Raw genomic sequence first — 13,316 nt, 5'->3', positions numbered from 1 at the left:
TTTACTTTAAGCAATGATATAATTAACTTTTACTATATCTAAAAATATAAATTTAATTTGATAAATGTTATTAATATGTGTCTTTCTTTAAAACCATGATTTAAACTTAATAAATTAATAATCATTAATTTTAATATTATAACATTAAAAATTAATTCAATTAGCCGATTAAGTCTTATCTCGATTGGCATCGACATTATTTTTAGTGTAAGAGGCCATGGGTTCGAGTATATTAAAGTACGCTATCCTCCTATTTAAAGATTGGTAGAGGGGCTATGAATAGTTTTAATCAATGATATTTTGATTCGGTTATATTTGTAATAAATGATTTTGACAATTTTTAATAAAATTTAGCTTTATAATTTCTTAATATTTTTAATAATTATTATAATTTATATTTTTACCATTTTTATAATTATTAATAGCTTTTTATGATTTTTTTAATATTTTCCTATATTCTACACGATAGAAAAGAATTTGGACAAATATATATCTATATTCAAAATAAACTTGAACACCAATTTGTCTATGTTCATTTTGGATGAGCATATTTAAATCTTTTTTAATTTTTAAATATGTGTTGACGAAATATGCTTATTCACATGGTATAACACATGCCAATTTTTCGTTGCTTCCATCAACCACATCGATGTCTGTTAATAGTTAAACAGATCAACGCCACTTTTTGTTATTGAAATGACCTAATAATTATTATTTTTTGTTATTGAAGGCTTAATTAAGTGTATTTTTTCCCTAATAACTCAATTGATTTTTTTAATTTTTTACTAAGGACTTTTTATTCCTTTTGCCATATATATACTAAAAATAAAACTCTTGATTGAGTTAGTGTCACAATTTAATCCCTTAATTAGAAAATTATTATTTTAAAAAAAAACAACAAATATTGTTACAAAGGCGATTCTTATTCAATATTTTTATTTATCTTTGAAAAATTAAACCAATTGTTCTTTTTGAAGTACTTAATTATTTGTGTGTTTTTTTAAAACTATAAAAATTAGAAAGTTGTGCAAAGAAAGCTTTCAAATACTTGAATTTGAATGTAATTGTTTGTAATTACATATTTGTAGTATGTTTGGGTAATTATTGTAATTAGTTGATCCACTAAATTGAGTATAATTGGAGCACTCAAATTACATCGTCTATTTCTTAAAAGAGAGGCTAAGAATTGATATAGTTATGCAAGTAATTACAGCTAATTACACTCAAATTCAACTACCTCGTGGCTTTTCAAACACATCCTAAATAATTTAAATTTAAGAAAATTATTTTATACAATAACAATAATATTTTAATTTTAGGATATGCATTTTACTTTTAAGATATAGCTATATGTTATTTTATTAATCTCATTTAAATAATACAAAAAGTTATTGACTTAAAATAATTTCACATATATTTAATTTACTAAGTATCTAACTAAATTACATAATACCTATTAATATAAATTGTTTATACTAATTTTAACTAAATTACATGTAGTTATTGTTAATTATGTATAGGATCAACTGATGAATATAGTTAATATTCAAGATGGACTAACCCAATAAATATGGAATGTTAAAGTAATTTGATAAAATTGTATAAAATGTTCGTTTCTAGTTAGCTTCATTAGTAATTCTATTGCGAATGCTTTTGGGCTAACATGTTACATATGATTTGGTTTTAAATTTTTACTTGTTTAGAGATTTTTTCTTAAGTATTATAGATAACATAATTATAATTTATACTATCAAACATGGAATAATTACGACATATTTATACGACATCAATTAAAGTGAATTGAAATTCCTTATAATTAAAAAAAAGAAAAAGTGTAATAATTACCCTAATATTTTAATCCAGTTAATCTATAAATCTCTAATCACATATCAAAATAACTACTCACTTTGCATAAAAACTAATTAAAAATAAAAAAAAAATTTCCCTCTGATACAAACTTAAAAACATCAATAATCAAAGCAAGTGATCGATTTGCTTTTGACTAATTTGACTTTGTTAACGACGACGTTGAAAGGAAAGCAGCACTCACCCGACATCCGCTCCACCCAAGGCTCCGATTCACTCGGCCCCGTTTAAATAAACAAACAAATAGGGAGGTCACAGTCCACCGCTTTATCAGGTCACTAAATCCCCACTTCTCACTCACCAACTCCACTCTCTACCACCTCCTCTCCCGGTCACCCTCCCCCTATCCATTAAAAATTTGAATGCAGCCACCTCCCCCCTCCCATTCCTTCAATTTCGTGGCTAATCTTCCATTTATACCCTTCTTATTTTCACTTCTTTTCTCTCGATTGTTTGTTTCTTCTTCTCGCATTCTCTGCTGTTATCTCCCTACATTTTGGTACAGTTTCCAACTCAGTATCTGGGATTCTCTATCGTTCTTTTGGTTTTGAATTTTGTTTATGATTCCTTTAATTTAATTCTTATATGATTGTTGCAAAGTTGAATGATTTCTTGACCACTTCCTTCATTCTTTGCTTTTAAATATGCTTGGTTGGCGACAAAATCTGGAAAAGGTCAAAGCAACTTGAATTTCAAATTAGATTTTCTTTTTCTTGATTTTTATGCTATGCAATGTTGGCATGACAGCCTGATATGAACTTTATTTGTTAAGTCTTAACCATTGTTTATGTAATCTCGGTTGAACATTTTATAGTTCATTTCTTTTCTATTGCCAATCACAATAAGTTCCCTGCCCATGAAATCTTCATCATTTTAATAAATGCAATTTCTAGAAGTTATATATTTTAAAGAAATACTATTAGAATATACTTTCTGTTTTTTTCCCTCTCTTCTGCGTTAAATCCTGAAAATTAAATATTGATTTATTGCTAAAAGGTTGGAATCTATTTTTCCTAAATGAGTAATTTTTTTCTGATTTTTGGCCGGAAATTGAGGATTTTGTAGGTTTTTTTCCTGTTCAAAGAAATATTTAGTGTACTCCAAAGGTTTCCTTGTTATAAAATTTATTTAAAAGTTTATTTCCCTCTTCTGCTCATTTCGTACTCCTTTCCCTATAAATATAAATTTACATATACATACATGCATATATACGTACATACTGGTAGCTTTTCCCATACTTTTCTTTCAGTATCAAAGTTAGTCTACATTTTTTTAAAGAAAACTCTTCTGTTTCATTAATAACATAAACTGTTCTTTTTGGCTTATCTTATTTATTCCTTTTTCGGTTTCCTTATTCAAGAGAAGTGTTATTCGGACTTCTATATGTTCTATAGTTTGTTCTTCTGTTGGGTGTTGTTGTTGTTGTTGCTTTTCCTTGATATATTTTGGATTTTTTCTGTACAGGTTGTGTTCTGACCAGTCCAATTGAAGTATGTGTGGCAACTTGGATACACCATCCTCATCTGAGGAAACCAAGACAATGGACTGTCTAACTGGAGCGGTAGGTAATAATTGTTCGTTCTCTGTTTTGCTTGAGTTTGCTGCTGATAATGATGTTGAGGGTTTTCAAAGATATATGATTGCAAGTCATGTTTCTTTGGTTGGTGAGGTTGGACTTTGGTATGGTTACCGGAAGAGCTCCAAACAGATGGTCGTGGAGCAGAGAACTCCGTTAATGATTGCTGCTAGGTACGGTAGCGTCGATGTAGTGAAGTTAATTCTTTCCCTGTCAGAGGTAGATGTCAATCTCTCATGTGGCCCAGATAAGAGAACTGCTCTTCACTGTGCTGCTTCGGGCGGATCTATTAGAGCTGTAGAGGTTGTCAAGTTGCTTTTACTTGCTGCTGCTGATCCTTGTGTCTCTGATGCCTATGGATATCGCCCTTCTGATGTTATTGTTGCTCCTTGGAATATGCCCCAGATAAAAGTATCCCTTGAAGAGCTCTTAAACAATCGTGGTCTTGTTTGTCTTGAGAAATTACATGATAGCGGTTCATCATCCCTTGTATCAGACGTAAAGATAACTGCAGTTACATGTAAGACCACTGATAATATTGTTTCTTCTGCTCAAGAGAAGGAGTACCCTGTTGATCCATCTTTTCCTGATATTAATAGCAGTATTTACAGCACTGATGAGTTTCGTATGTTCTCGTTTAAGATCCGGCCTTGTTCCCGAGCTTATTCCCATGATTGGACTGAGTGTCCTTTTGTGCACCCAGGTGAAAATGCTCGAAGAAGAGACCCAAGAAAGTTTCATTACAGTTGTGCACCATGTCCTGATTTTCGTAAAGGGAGCTGTAAGCAGGGAGATTTGTGTGAATATGCTCATGGTGTTTTTGAATCCTGGCTGCACCCTGCCCAGTACAGAACTCGAATCTGCAAGGATGGCACAACTTGCAAACGTCGCGTCTGCTTCTTTGCCCATAGACCTGAGGAACTGCGACCACTTTATTTATCCTCTGGATTAGGCATTCAGTCTCCGCAATCTGCTGCCTCTTCTGTGATTACAATGGATAAGATGGGAGTTCTGAACCTTTTTCCTGGTTCTCCGTCAGCGTTGACAGCAATATCAGTATCTCCATTTTCTCCAGCCATGTCACCTTCTGCTAATGTTATTTCTCAAGCACCAACGGGTTGGCCTCAACATGTTCCAACTTTGCATCTGTCCGGAAGCAATCTTCAAGGAAGCCGTTTGAGGTCCTCCCTCAGTGCAAAAGACATGTCAGTCATGGAGCTTAACATGTCACTGGATTTTGAAGTGCATCAGCAGCGCTATCTCAGTAATTTGTCCTGTCTTTCACAACCACACTTGGCGCATAAGTCTTCAAATTTAGATGGGCTTTTTTCTACTGAGGTCTGTTCTACTCGATGTCCTAATCAAGTGACTGCTATGCCTATTTTATCTCCTGTGCTTTCAGATAAGCTAGAGCAACAACAAAGAGTGTTATCTCCAATTGAAACAAACATCTTCTCTCCCAAGAATGATCACCCTCTCTTGCAGTCTGCATTTGACGCTTCCTTGTCAGAAAGAATTTCAACTTGGAATGTGGAGCCTTTATCCCCGTTGAACTCCCTATTATCTGCTTCTACTAACCTTGAGAAGCTGCAGCAATCACTTCACAACTTAAGCACACAGGAACTTGGATATAAGCTCTCTAACGATCTCGAATCAAAAGGTGTCACCGGTTCCCTTTTAAATTCTTGGCCAAAAAGGGAGACGCCCAATTGCAAGGTAGATTGGCCAGTTCAAGAAGATGAATTTAGTCAGTTTCATAAATCATGTTCTATTTTGCATCGTGGCATGGAACCTACAGTTTCATTGGTTCAATCAATGGTGAAAGAATCTCCATCTGTTCCGACCACACTGGCAACCTCAAGCAGGACTCTTCCTGTTGAGGGTTCTAATTCTAACTTCCGTGGCAAACTCGGTGATCATGAAATATTTCTGGCATTGTGTAAACAGTTGCAGCTTGACAAGATTATGGCTTAGTGAAGACATTGGTTTTGCCAAGCTGGTCTATTAAAAGGGAAATTGTTTATTATTTTGATTGGTTGGTGGTATGGGAATTAACAAGATAGAGAAAGACAATGTACAGTGAAAATAATAGTTTTTGGCCCCATTTATTTATTGTCATCACAGAACAAGTCAAGAAAGAGGGGGGGGGGTGGGGGGTGGTGAGAAACTGAGATTACCTGTCTGAGTTACTTATGAATAACCAGCTCTAGTAAGGCAACATTCTCAATTCCTTTAGTTTCATTTGTTCGTGGAATAAGTTAAATATTTCATTCAGATAAAGTTTGCCATCCATAATTCTTTTTATTATTTGAATTATTTGTTTTTGCATATAAATTTCAGTGGATTATTTCCATTTTAGTAGTAATATGTTTTTAACGTGTTTGGTCCTCTCTACTTTTCCTTGTTTGTTTCTCCATTTTTGATACATTAAATCTTAGCCATGGATCGCCATATTTATTGTGGGGATTACTGATGTGAAGATGGAAGTATTTTTGTTTAGAACCCCTGCTCTTTTTTTTGTCTATAATAAGGAATTTTGTATTCTTTGTTAGAAAGATATATGATTATTGACCAATGAAAAGAGATAGGTATACATAACCTACTTTCCAGACGATAGTGCTTTATCCTTTTAAGGTACATGTAGAATTCGGATATGATGTCTACAGACACAATAATAACATCATTGCAGAGCAGGGATTTGATGATATTCATAGGACAACTTGCTTGTTAATAGTTTTCCTAACATTGTTTCATGTTTTAGGTTTTGTCTTCGTTTGAATGAAATGATCAGGTTCAACAAGAACTGCAAGATAAAAGGGTGAGATGCCCATGGTGAGTCTTGGAAGGAGATCAATCATCATTATTCTTTTGGGACCATTTTTTTTCTTGAGGAACTCCATTTTTACTTATGCCAGGTTCGAGTGCCCTTTTGTTTCTTTGTTTTTTCTATTTTCATCATATGCATTTGATTCAAACTCAAAAGACTTTACAAGACAAGTCTATTATATCTCTTCAAACAATAAACCAGTTGCAGTTAGCTTTTTCAACATTTTGCTTATATCATTTTTATGAATTTCATGGTTCATTTTCATATCCTACTCCTTGAATAGGTTAATTGTAAGACGAATACTCATTAGACTATCTCTTCTTCAGTTCCTACTTTGCATTTTGATGATTTTTCCATTTTAGAGGGGTTAACAGATTAATCAGAATTAGAGTTAAATTTGGCATAGAAACAATCAATAAACAGAGGAAATGGATGTCAAGTAGTCTCTCATTTACATTACAACCTGAAAATGATTGAAAATACAGAATGTTCATGAACAAACATGAAAACTACATAAAAAAATGGATTTAAAAAAAAAAATCACGGTATATTAAAAATAACCTAATTATATTTTTATATCTATTTTTTATAGATTTAATTGTAGTTTTTTAATTTTATTAAAATTTATAACATATACTTGGGGTTTTTTTTTTGTTCAATAGGGTATGCTTCGAACAAAATTCAAGATGAAGAAGCTCGCAGCTGGATAGAAAATAGAGTTTCAGAAACAAACAGCCACAAAAGAATGAATTCAAGACATCAAAAAAATGGTAAATATATACATGTTTCTACTGTTATGTACAATGAATAAGCAAGTTCATCATAGTATTTTTATATCCTAAGCAACTAGAGAAGCAATATAACAAGGACTAACATCAGGATTAAGGCCTTGTATTAGTAAGTGAATAGTTCCATTGTGTGGACATGAAACAATAACCTCTCCCTGCCAATTTCCATCTAGGATTTATGGACTTTCAGGATCTTGCAAGTACTTCATTTGATAGGATGCAAATTTGATATTAGCACTAGGTCAAAGTCTTTTTCTCAGTGATGGGTGTAATCAACTATTTATTTTACTTGGAAGTAGCCACGTTTGATGCCCGCATCCGATACATATCTATCTAGTCTTGAGAAAATCTAGATATTATCCGTATTGAAGCAAAACCTATTGTCCAACACAAACACAGAACCAGGTCATCATCCCCAAAAATATCAGCAACCAAAGCTCATGATCAACACCATGCTTTGTCCAATGGATGATAACATTGCACCTCTCATTTCTCTTAACGTGGTCATTTTAAGGCCAAATTTTACTAGTCATGAACTGTGCCGGACTTTAGATGTACTCATCATCGTGCAATATCCAATGAAGATCAGGAACATATCCTATTTCCTTAATTGACTGCAACAAGGAATTCAAATTTGCATAGATTTTGTCTGCCATTGGGTGTGATCTATCTCCAGCAGCAAAAGAGTGAATCTGGCTTCTAACAACAATCCAACTGATTCCAGGAGGCTTTCTTAAGCCCTTAGCTCTGAGATGTCTTCTCATTTCGCTGACCTCTGGCCAAAGACCTGCAGCAGCATATACATTACAAAGCAAGACATGATTTCCCGGGTTCATTGGATCCAATTCAACAACTTTTTCAAAAATGGCCTTGGCATCTTTAGTGTAACAATGATCTCTATAAGCACTAAGCAGAGATCTCCAGATTGAAGCATCTGGTTTGATGGGCATTGATTCAATGAACTCTCTAGCCTTGTCTAACCTGCCTGCACGACCAAGCAAATCAACTACACATCCATAGTGAGCAAGCTGAGGGGTGATGTTAAAATCATGAACCATTGAATCAAAAAGCTGCAGTCCTTCCTCTATCATACCAGAATGGCTGCAAGCTGATAAAATAGATATGAAAGTTACTTCATTTGGTTGGAAACCATCCTCTAGCATTTGCGAGTAGGCAAGAATAGCATCATAACCACGACCGTGCATTCCGTAACCCGTTATGATAGCATTCCACGAGATAATATTTCTCCTTGTTAAGGTTTCAAAGATTTTTTCAGCATTTCTCATGCTTCCACACCTTGCATACATTGTTATAAAAGCATTTTGAAGAGACAAATTGCGACCTAAAGAGGATTCCCTCTGTATCATGTAAGAATGCAAACAACGACCCTGAGGCAAATGAGCAAGATGGGTGCATGACGAGAGGATATTTATTATTGTAACTGAGTTGGGCTCCACTTCAGAAACCATGCGGCTAAATACTAAAAAAGCTTCATGAGCTTGGTTATTTTTAACATAGGTGGAAATCAAAGCATTCCATGAGATCAAATCTCTACCGTGTGAACTCTCGAAGAGTTTCATAGCTGTAGTTTCATCACCGCAGTTAATATACATATCTGTTAATGCGGTTTTCAGGGGTGCATTCACCTCTATCCCTTGCTTTATCACAAAACCATGAAGTGACCTCCCAATATTCAGACAAGTTTCATCTTTGCATGCAGCAAGGATTGAAATAATTGTATAAGAGTTAGGTTTAACATCAGATTCTCGCATTATACCAAAGGTTTCCCATGCCTCGATACCCAAATTGTTCCGAGCCAGAACTAGGATCAATGTGTTATACGAGATTACATCTACATTACTCATCTGACCAAAAACCTTTCTGACAGAATCCATACAATTTTGTTCAGCATACATATTTAAAATTGCATTCCCAATATTAATATCCATCCCCATCCCAGTCTTGCATGCATGTGCATGTAAGCTTCTACCTTTTCTTAAAGCATCAGCTGACTCAGCACATAAAGAAAGCATAAGAACAGTAGTTCTCTCATCCTCTTTGTTGCCTTCAGTTCGCATTTTAATAAACAAGCTAATGGCTTCCCCATGATAGCTGTAGTCAATATATGCAGATATCATAGAATTCCAAAGAGCAACATCACGTGTGGGAATACCATCAAATAGTTTACATGCTGACTTCAAACATCCAATCTCTGCATACATGTTAATCAATGCATTTACGATGAACAGGTCATTGCTATAACTGCACTTAATAGCCATTTGATGAATTTGATCACCTAATTCAAGAGATCCAAATTCTGCAGAGGCCTGAATAAGAGCCAACACTGTAACAGAATCAAATTCGACTCCATCCATGAGCATTTGCTCAAAAAGTCTCAAAGCTTTCGAGGATTCTCCAACATCAAAATACCCCATAATCATAGCATTCCAGCAAACTGTATTCCGAATGGCCATCAAATCAAACACAAGATGAGAAGCCCTCACATCAAAAAAACTCAGGTAAAAGCTAATCAAAGCAGTACCAACATGAGCATCCAAATCAAACAACCCATTCCTCAAACAATAACCATGAATCGCCTTTCCTAACCTCACTTCCGCAACCTTGTCACACACTAAAATCATCGCTACCAACGTACGAGAATTTGGCCTAAAACCCTCTCTTTGCATCGTCATCACCAAAAAAACCACCTCCTCAAATTCCTCACACCCCGCATACCCTGATATCATTGCGTTCCATGAGACCAAATCCCTCTCACTCATTTCATCGAACACCTTACGCGCGTCTTCAAGGAAACCACACTTACTGTAAAAGTCAATAAGGGCAGTCCCAACTCGAACATCCTCGATCAAGTTAGTGTCTCGAATACTCGAGTGTATTCTCTTGCCAGTTTCAATGGCATTGAGCTTCCGGCAGGCCTTTAAAACCAAAGGCAAAGAGGCCTTATCGGGTGTTAAACCCAGAGATTGCATATGGGTAAATGTAGAGAGAATTGCATGGTCATTTTTGAGCTTGGTTTGGTGTTTGATTATTGAATTCCAAGCCTTGTTGGTTTCATTCTTGGGAGTAAAATGGAGGGTTTGGAGGCTTATCAGCATCTCATTTATGATTTTAAGTTGGAGACAAGGGAAAAGGAAGAGAATTGGAGTCCAAGCAGAAGATAGACCTTGAAGGGAGGTTCAGGGATAAGCTATTCAGTTGTAAGCTTAGCAAAATGTTCTGTCAAAGTACAGTAGAGAAAAGTAGAGACAATAAAATTGCATGTTATCCATATACATAAAATTGCATTTTATCCATATACTTTTTTTTTTCAGTAAAGTAATTTTTTCTGATAAAAAAATTATTCACTTCAACATTTAAAAAGTTAGTTTAGCTAGCGTAAAAATTAGATTGTTACGTATGGCATGTTAAGTGTCCTCATATTCATATATAGTGGCCAATTTTTATTCATAGAAATAAATGGAAATTTTAATTAGAAGGACAAATTGCTATTTGATCTAACATACTTGAATTAAGTTGTTTATTTTTTGTGCAAAGGGGACAAAACATAATCTGACTCCTAATACAAGTGTCATAGGTCACGGATCAAAACCTGACGAGTGCACACAAAATGTCTCATGGAGGTAAATTGATTAAATAGGATTCATTGACCCATATGAACAGACTTGAATTCGTGAATTACATGAATAAATCCATTTACTTAAGCTTTACTGGCCCAGTTAAGTACTCTAGTAAAACTAGAGTTATCATGGTGAATATTTGTAATTCTAAGGGATAAGATTCTATCGTATTTAAATCTTTTAGGACTCTTATATTGTAGATAGACTTGAATTCCAATCATCGATGCCTACTCCACTATCTTAGCATTTCACTACTAAGAATTTTTCCAAATTCACTAATTTGATAAACTTTGAAGACTAGGTTTAACTTTACAAACTTCATTAAGATTTTTATCCCAACCTTAAGACACAAACCCTTCTAAAAAAATACAAATGAGCAAATAAAGAAATAACTCTTACAATATTAGAATGTTTGTAAATTAAGCTCAATTACAAAGAGAAACATTTTAGCTGAATGAAAATAATGAAAGCTCACAAGTGTTTAAAGAAAATTGTTGAGAATTGTAAGCACAATGTTATTTTTTTATTGATCTTTAAGCTTGATAATTTCTCTTGTGTTGTAGGACCTTTGGAAGATGGTATTTATACCCCCTAATTAATATTTATCTGTCGTGGTTGTTGGAGATATGAATAGAGCCGTTGGGGATGAAATAACCATTGTATTTTAATCATCTGCAACTACAAGTATTGATACTAGCTAAAGAGGCGTATCGATATTTTTTGCATTTAATGTAAAATTTAGTGACTATTGGAGCTAAAGATATCGATTCCAGTGGACTTTTATCGATACCATATGAAAAAGTATCGACACTGGATCGATACTTAGTTGAATTAGTTGAGAAACAAAATGGCAATTTGGTACCGATTTTTAAGGAGGTATCGATATTTTTGAAACTATTTATACTTGGCCAAAATGTATCAATATTTTTTGGTTTGAAGCTATTCTAACTTGTTTTAAAAACAGTTTAACTGATTAGGAAAATTTTAACTTGATTGAAATCATTTTAACTTGATTTAAAAGTTGATTTAAAATTTTCTTAGAATTCAAAGTATAAGATTCAAAATTTTATCTCTCAAATTTCATTTAAATATCATTTTACTAATTTTGTTAAACTTTATTTTTATTTTAAAATTATTTTAATTTATTATATCAAAACTTATTATTAAATAAAGTTTGATTTAACAGAAGGAAAGGAAATTAAAACTTAAAAGTTCATAAAATGGGATCGAACAAACTGAAAACGTATGCATAATTGGATTTGATAATAAATAGTTGGACTAAAGTTGAGCCCTAACTTGACAAGTGTTTATAAATGGGTTAAAACCATTAAATGTGGCTTAAGTGAACTTAATTGGATGAATCTTTTAAAGAGCTCAATGTTAATAAAATTTTAAGATAACTTTATAGCTCACGTGTTATTTAAAATATGTAGGTACAAATTTATCGAGAAGTTGCTATGTTAGTTTGAGAACGTCGCATCACCTGACAAACATTTAGGGGACGTTTGGTTGGGGGGAATAGGCATGTATTCCCCCTATGCAGCGGGCCCACAACCAAACGGGTGTTTGGTTCGCTGTAATCACATTACAACCCGAATCAGTTACTGGCCTATTACCCCCATTGCGCATAATAGCTATTACGCCCCCTCAGCGCGGATTAGGGATTCCGCTTGCTTTTCATCTTTTCTTTTCCATTTTTTGCCCTCATCAAGCTTCCGAGTCTCCCACGTTTCCCTTCTAGGTAATTTCTTTTCCCTTCCATTGATTTTGCCATCGGTTCTAATCGTTCATTTCTTTTACTTTCTTCATTTTATTTCTTCATGGATTATCTCTGTTTATTTCTCTTTTTCCACCCCTTGATCTACTTGTATATTTGAAAATGAAATTAAAAAAGTGGTAATGTGCGGGGAAAGGAACAGGAGTTTTGGTAAAGAAGGAACAAGACCCACACTCTGCGTTAGGTGTGGCCAGTAGCTTCCATCTCCGGAAGAGCCGTTGCTCTCTGCTGCTTTCCTCTTTGCTCGTAAGAGGACATGTAAGTGCCTCGTCCTCTTTTTCTTTGTTATCAAGATCGTTTATCGTGTTTTTCGTTTTTGTTGTTAACTTTGTTCCTAAGTCTAATTTGCAACTAGATTTCTCGGATTGGCTAGTGGGGTTTCTTTCTTTATGTGCTTATATATCAAAACTAATATTTTTGACATGAATATCTATTTGGGTTTCACTCTGAATGCGTTTATTCAGATAAGAATTCAATTTCCTGAATATGGTGGGAAAAATGGTGTGATTCAAATTTTAAGATGTTTCTATATAAAACTATGGACTTGTAGTTCGAATCAACGTGTTTTCTTCCTGAACCATAGATTTGTTAGTTGTAATGTGATATGAAATGTGCTTATACCAGTAGTAATACTTCAAGTACTTTGAATGAACATGCGTTTTGATGTGTTTATATGATACGATTGGATTGTAATTTGGTGTTAGTCCTTAAATCTAAGGGGAATTGCTTTATTGTGGGATTTAGATAACTGGAGTGTGAAGGCAATCAGAAGAAAGACCATAGGAACCGGTAGGATGAGGTATCTGCGCCATGTCCCTTGCAGGTTCAAGATGGGTTTCAGAGA

General features: G+C 34.1%; 2 protein-coding genes across 3 annotated transcripts; one reads left to right on the top strand and one right to left on the bottom strand.

The window, feature by feature from the left end:
• Positions 1-2,254: 2,254 nt before the first annotated feature.
• LOC105794216 (zinc finger CCCH domain-containing protein 56) lies at positions 2,255-11,541 on the top strand. 2 transcript variants are annotated; one of them, XM_052633756.1, is made up of 5 exons: positions 2,255-2,365; positions 3,331-5,651; positions 6,204-6,357; positions 6,932-7,039; positions 11,259-11,541. In XM_052633756.1, the coding sequence occupies exon 2, from the start codon at positions 3,359-3,361 to the stop codon at positions 5,414-5,416; it is 2,058 nt and encodes a 685-aa protein (XP_052489716.1). In that variant the 5' UTR covers positions 2,255-2,365; positions 3,331-3,358; the 3' UTR covers positions 5,417-5,651; positions 6,204-6,357; positions 6,932-7,039; positions 11,259-11,541. The 2 variants fall into 2 exon arrangements, with proteins under 2 accessions (XP_052489716.1, XP_012478742.1); XM_012623288.2 differs by lacking the exon at positions 11,259-11,541 and having other exon boundaries at positions 6,932-7,316.
• On the bottom strand, positions 7,020-10,352 carry LOC105794208 (pentatricopeptide repeat-containing protein At4g39530). Its single transcript, XM_012623261.2, has one exon. The coding sequence runs from the start codon at positions 10,171-10,173 to the stop codon at positions 7,606-7,608; it is 2,568 nt and encodes an 855-aa protein (XP_012478715.1). The 5' UTR covers positions 10,174-10,352; the 3' UTR covers positions 7,020-7,605.
• Positions 11,542-13,316: the final 1,775 nt, after the last annotated feature.

Source organism: Gossypium raimondii, chromosome 7, assembly GCF_025698545.1.
Source record: "Gossypium raimondii isolate GPD5lz chromosome 7, ASM2569854v1, whole genome shotgun sequence".
Lineage (NCBI taxonomy): Eukaryota > Viridiplantae > Streptophyta > Magnoliopsida > Malvales > Malvaceae > Gossypium > Gossypium raimondii.
Note: the sequence above shows the minus strand (reverse complement) of the source record. Positions and strands in the feature narration are given on the sequence as shown.

Excerpts from the sequence above, each read along its gene's own strand:
- LOC105794216 (XM_052633756.1), top strand. The coding sequence starts at position 3,359 with ATGTGTGGCAACTTGGATACACCATCCTCATCTGAGGAAACCAAGACA.
- LOC105794208 (XM_012623261.2), bottom strand. The coding sequence starts at position 10,173 with ATGCTGATAAGCCTCCAAACCCTCCATTTTACTCCCAAGAATGAAACC.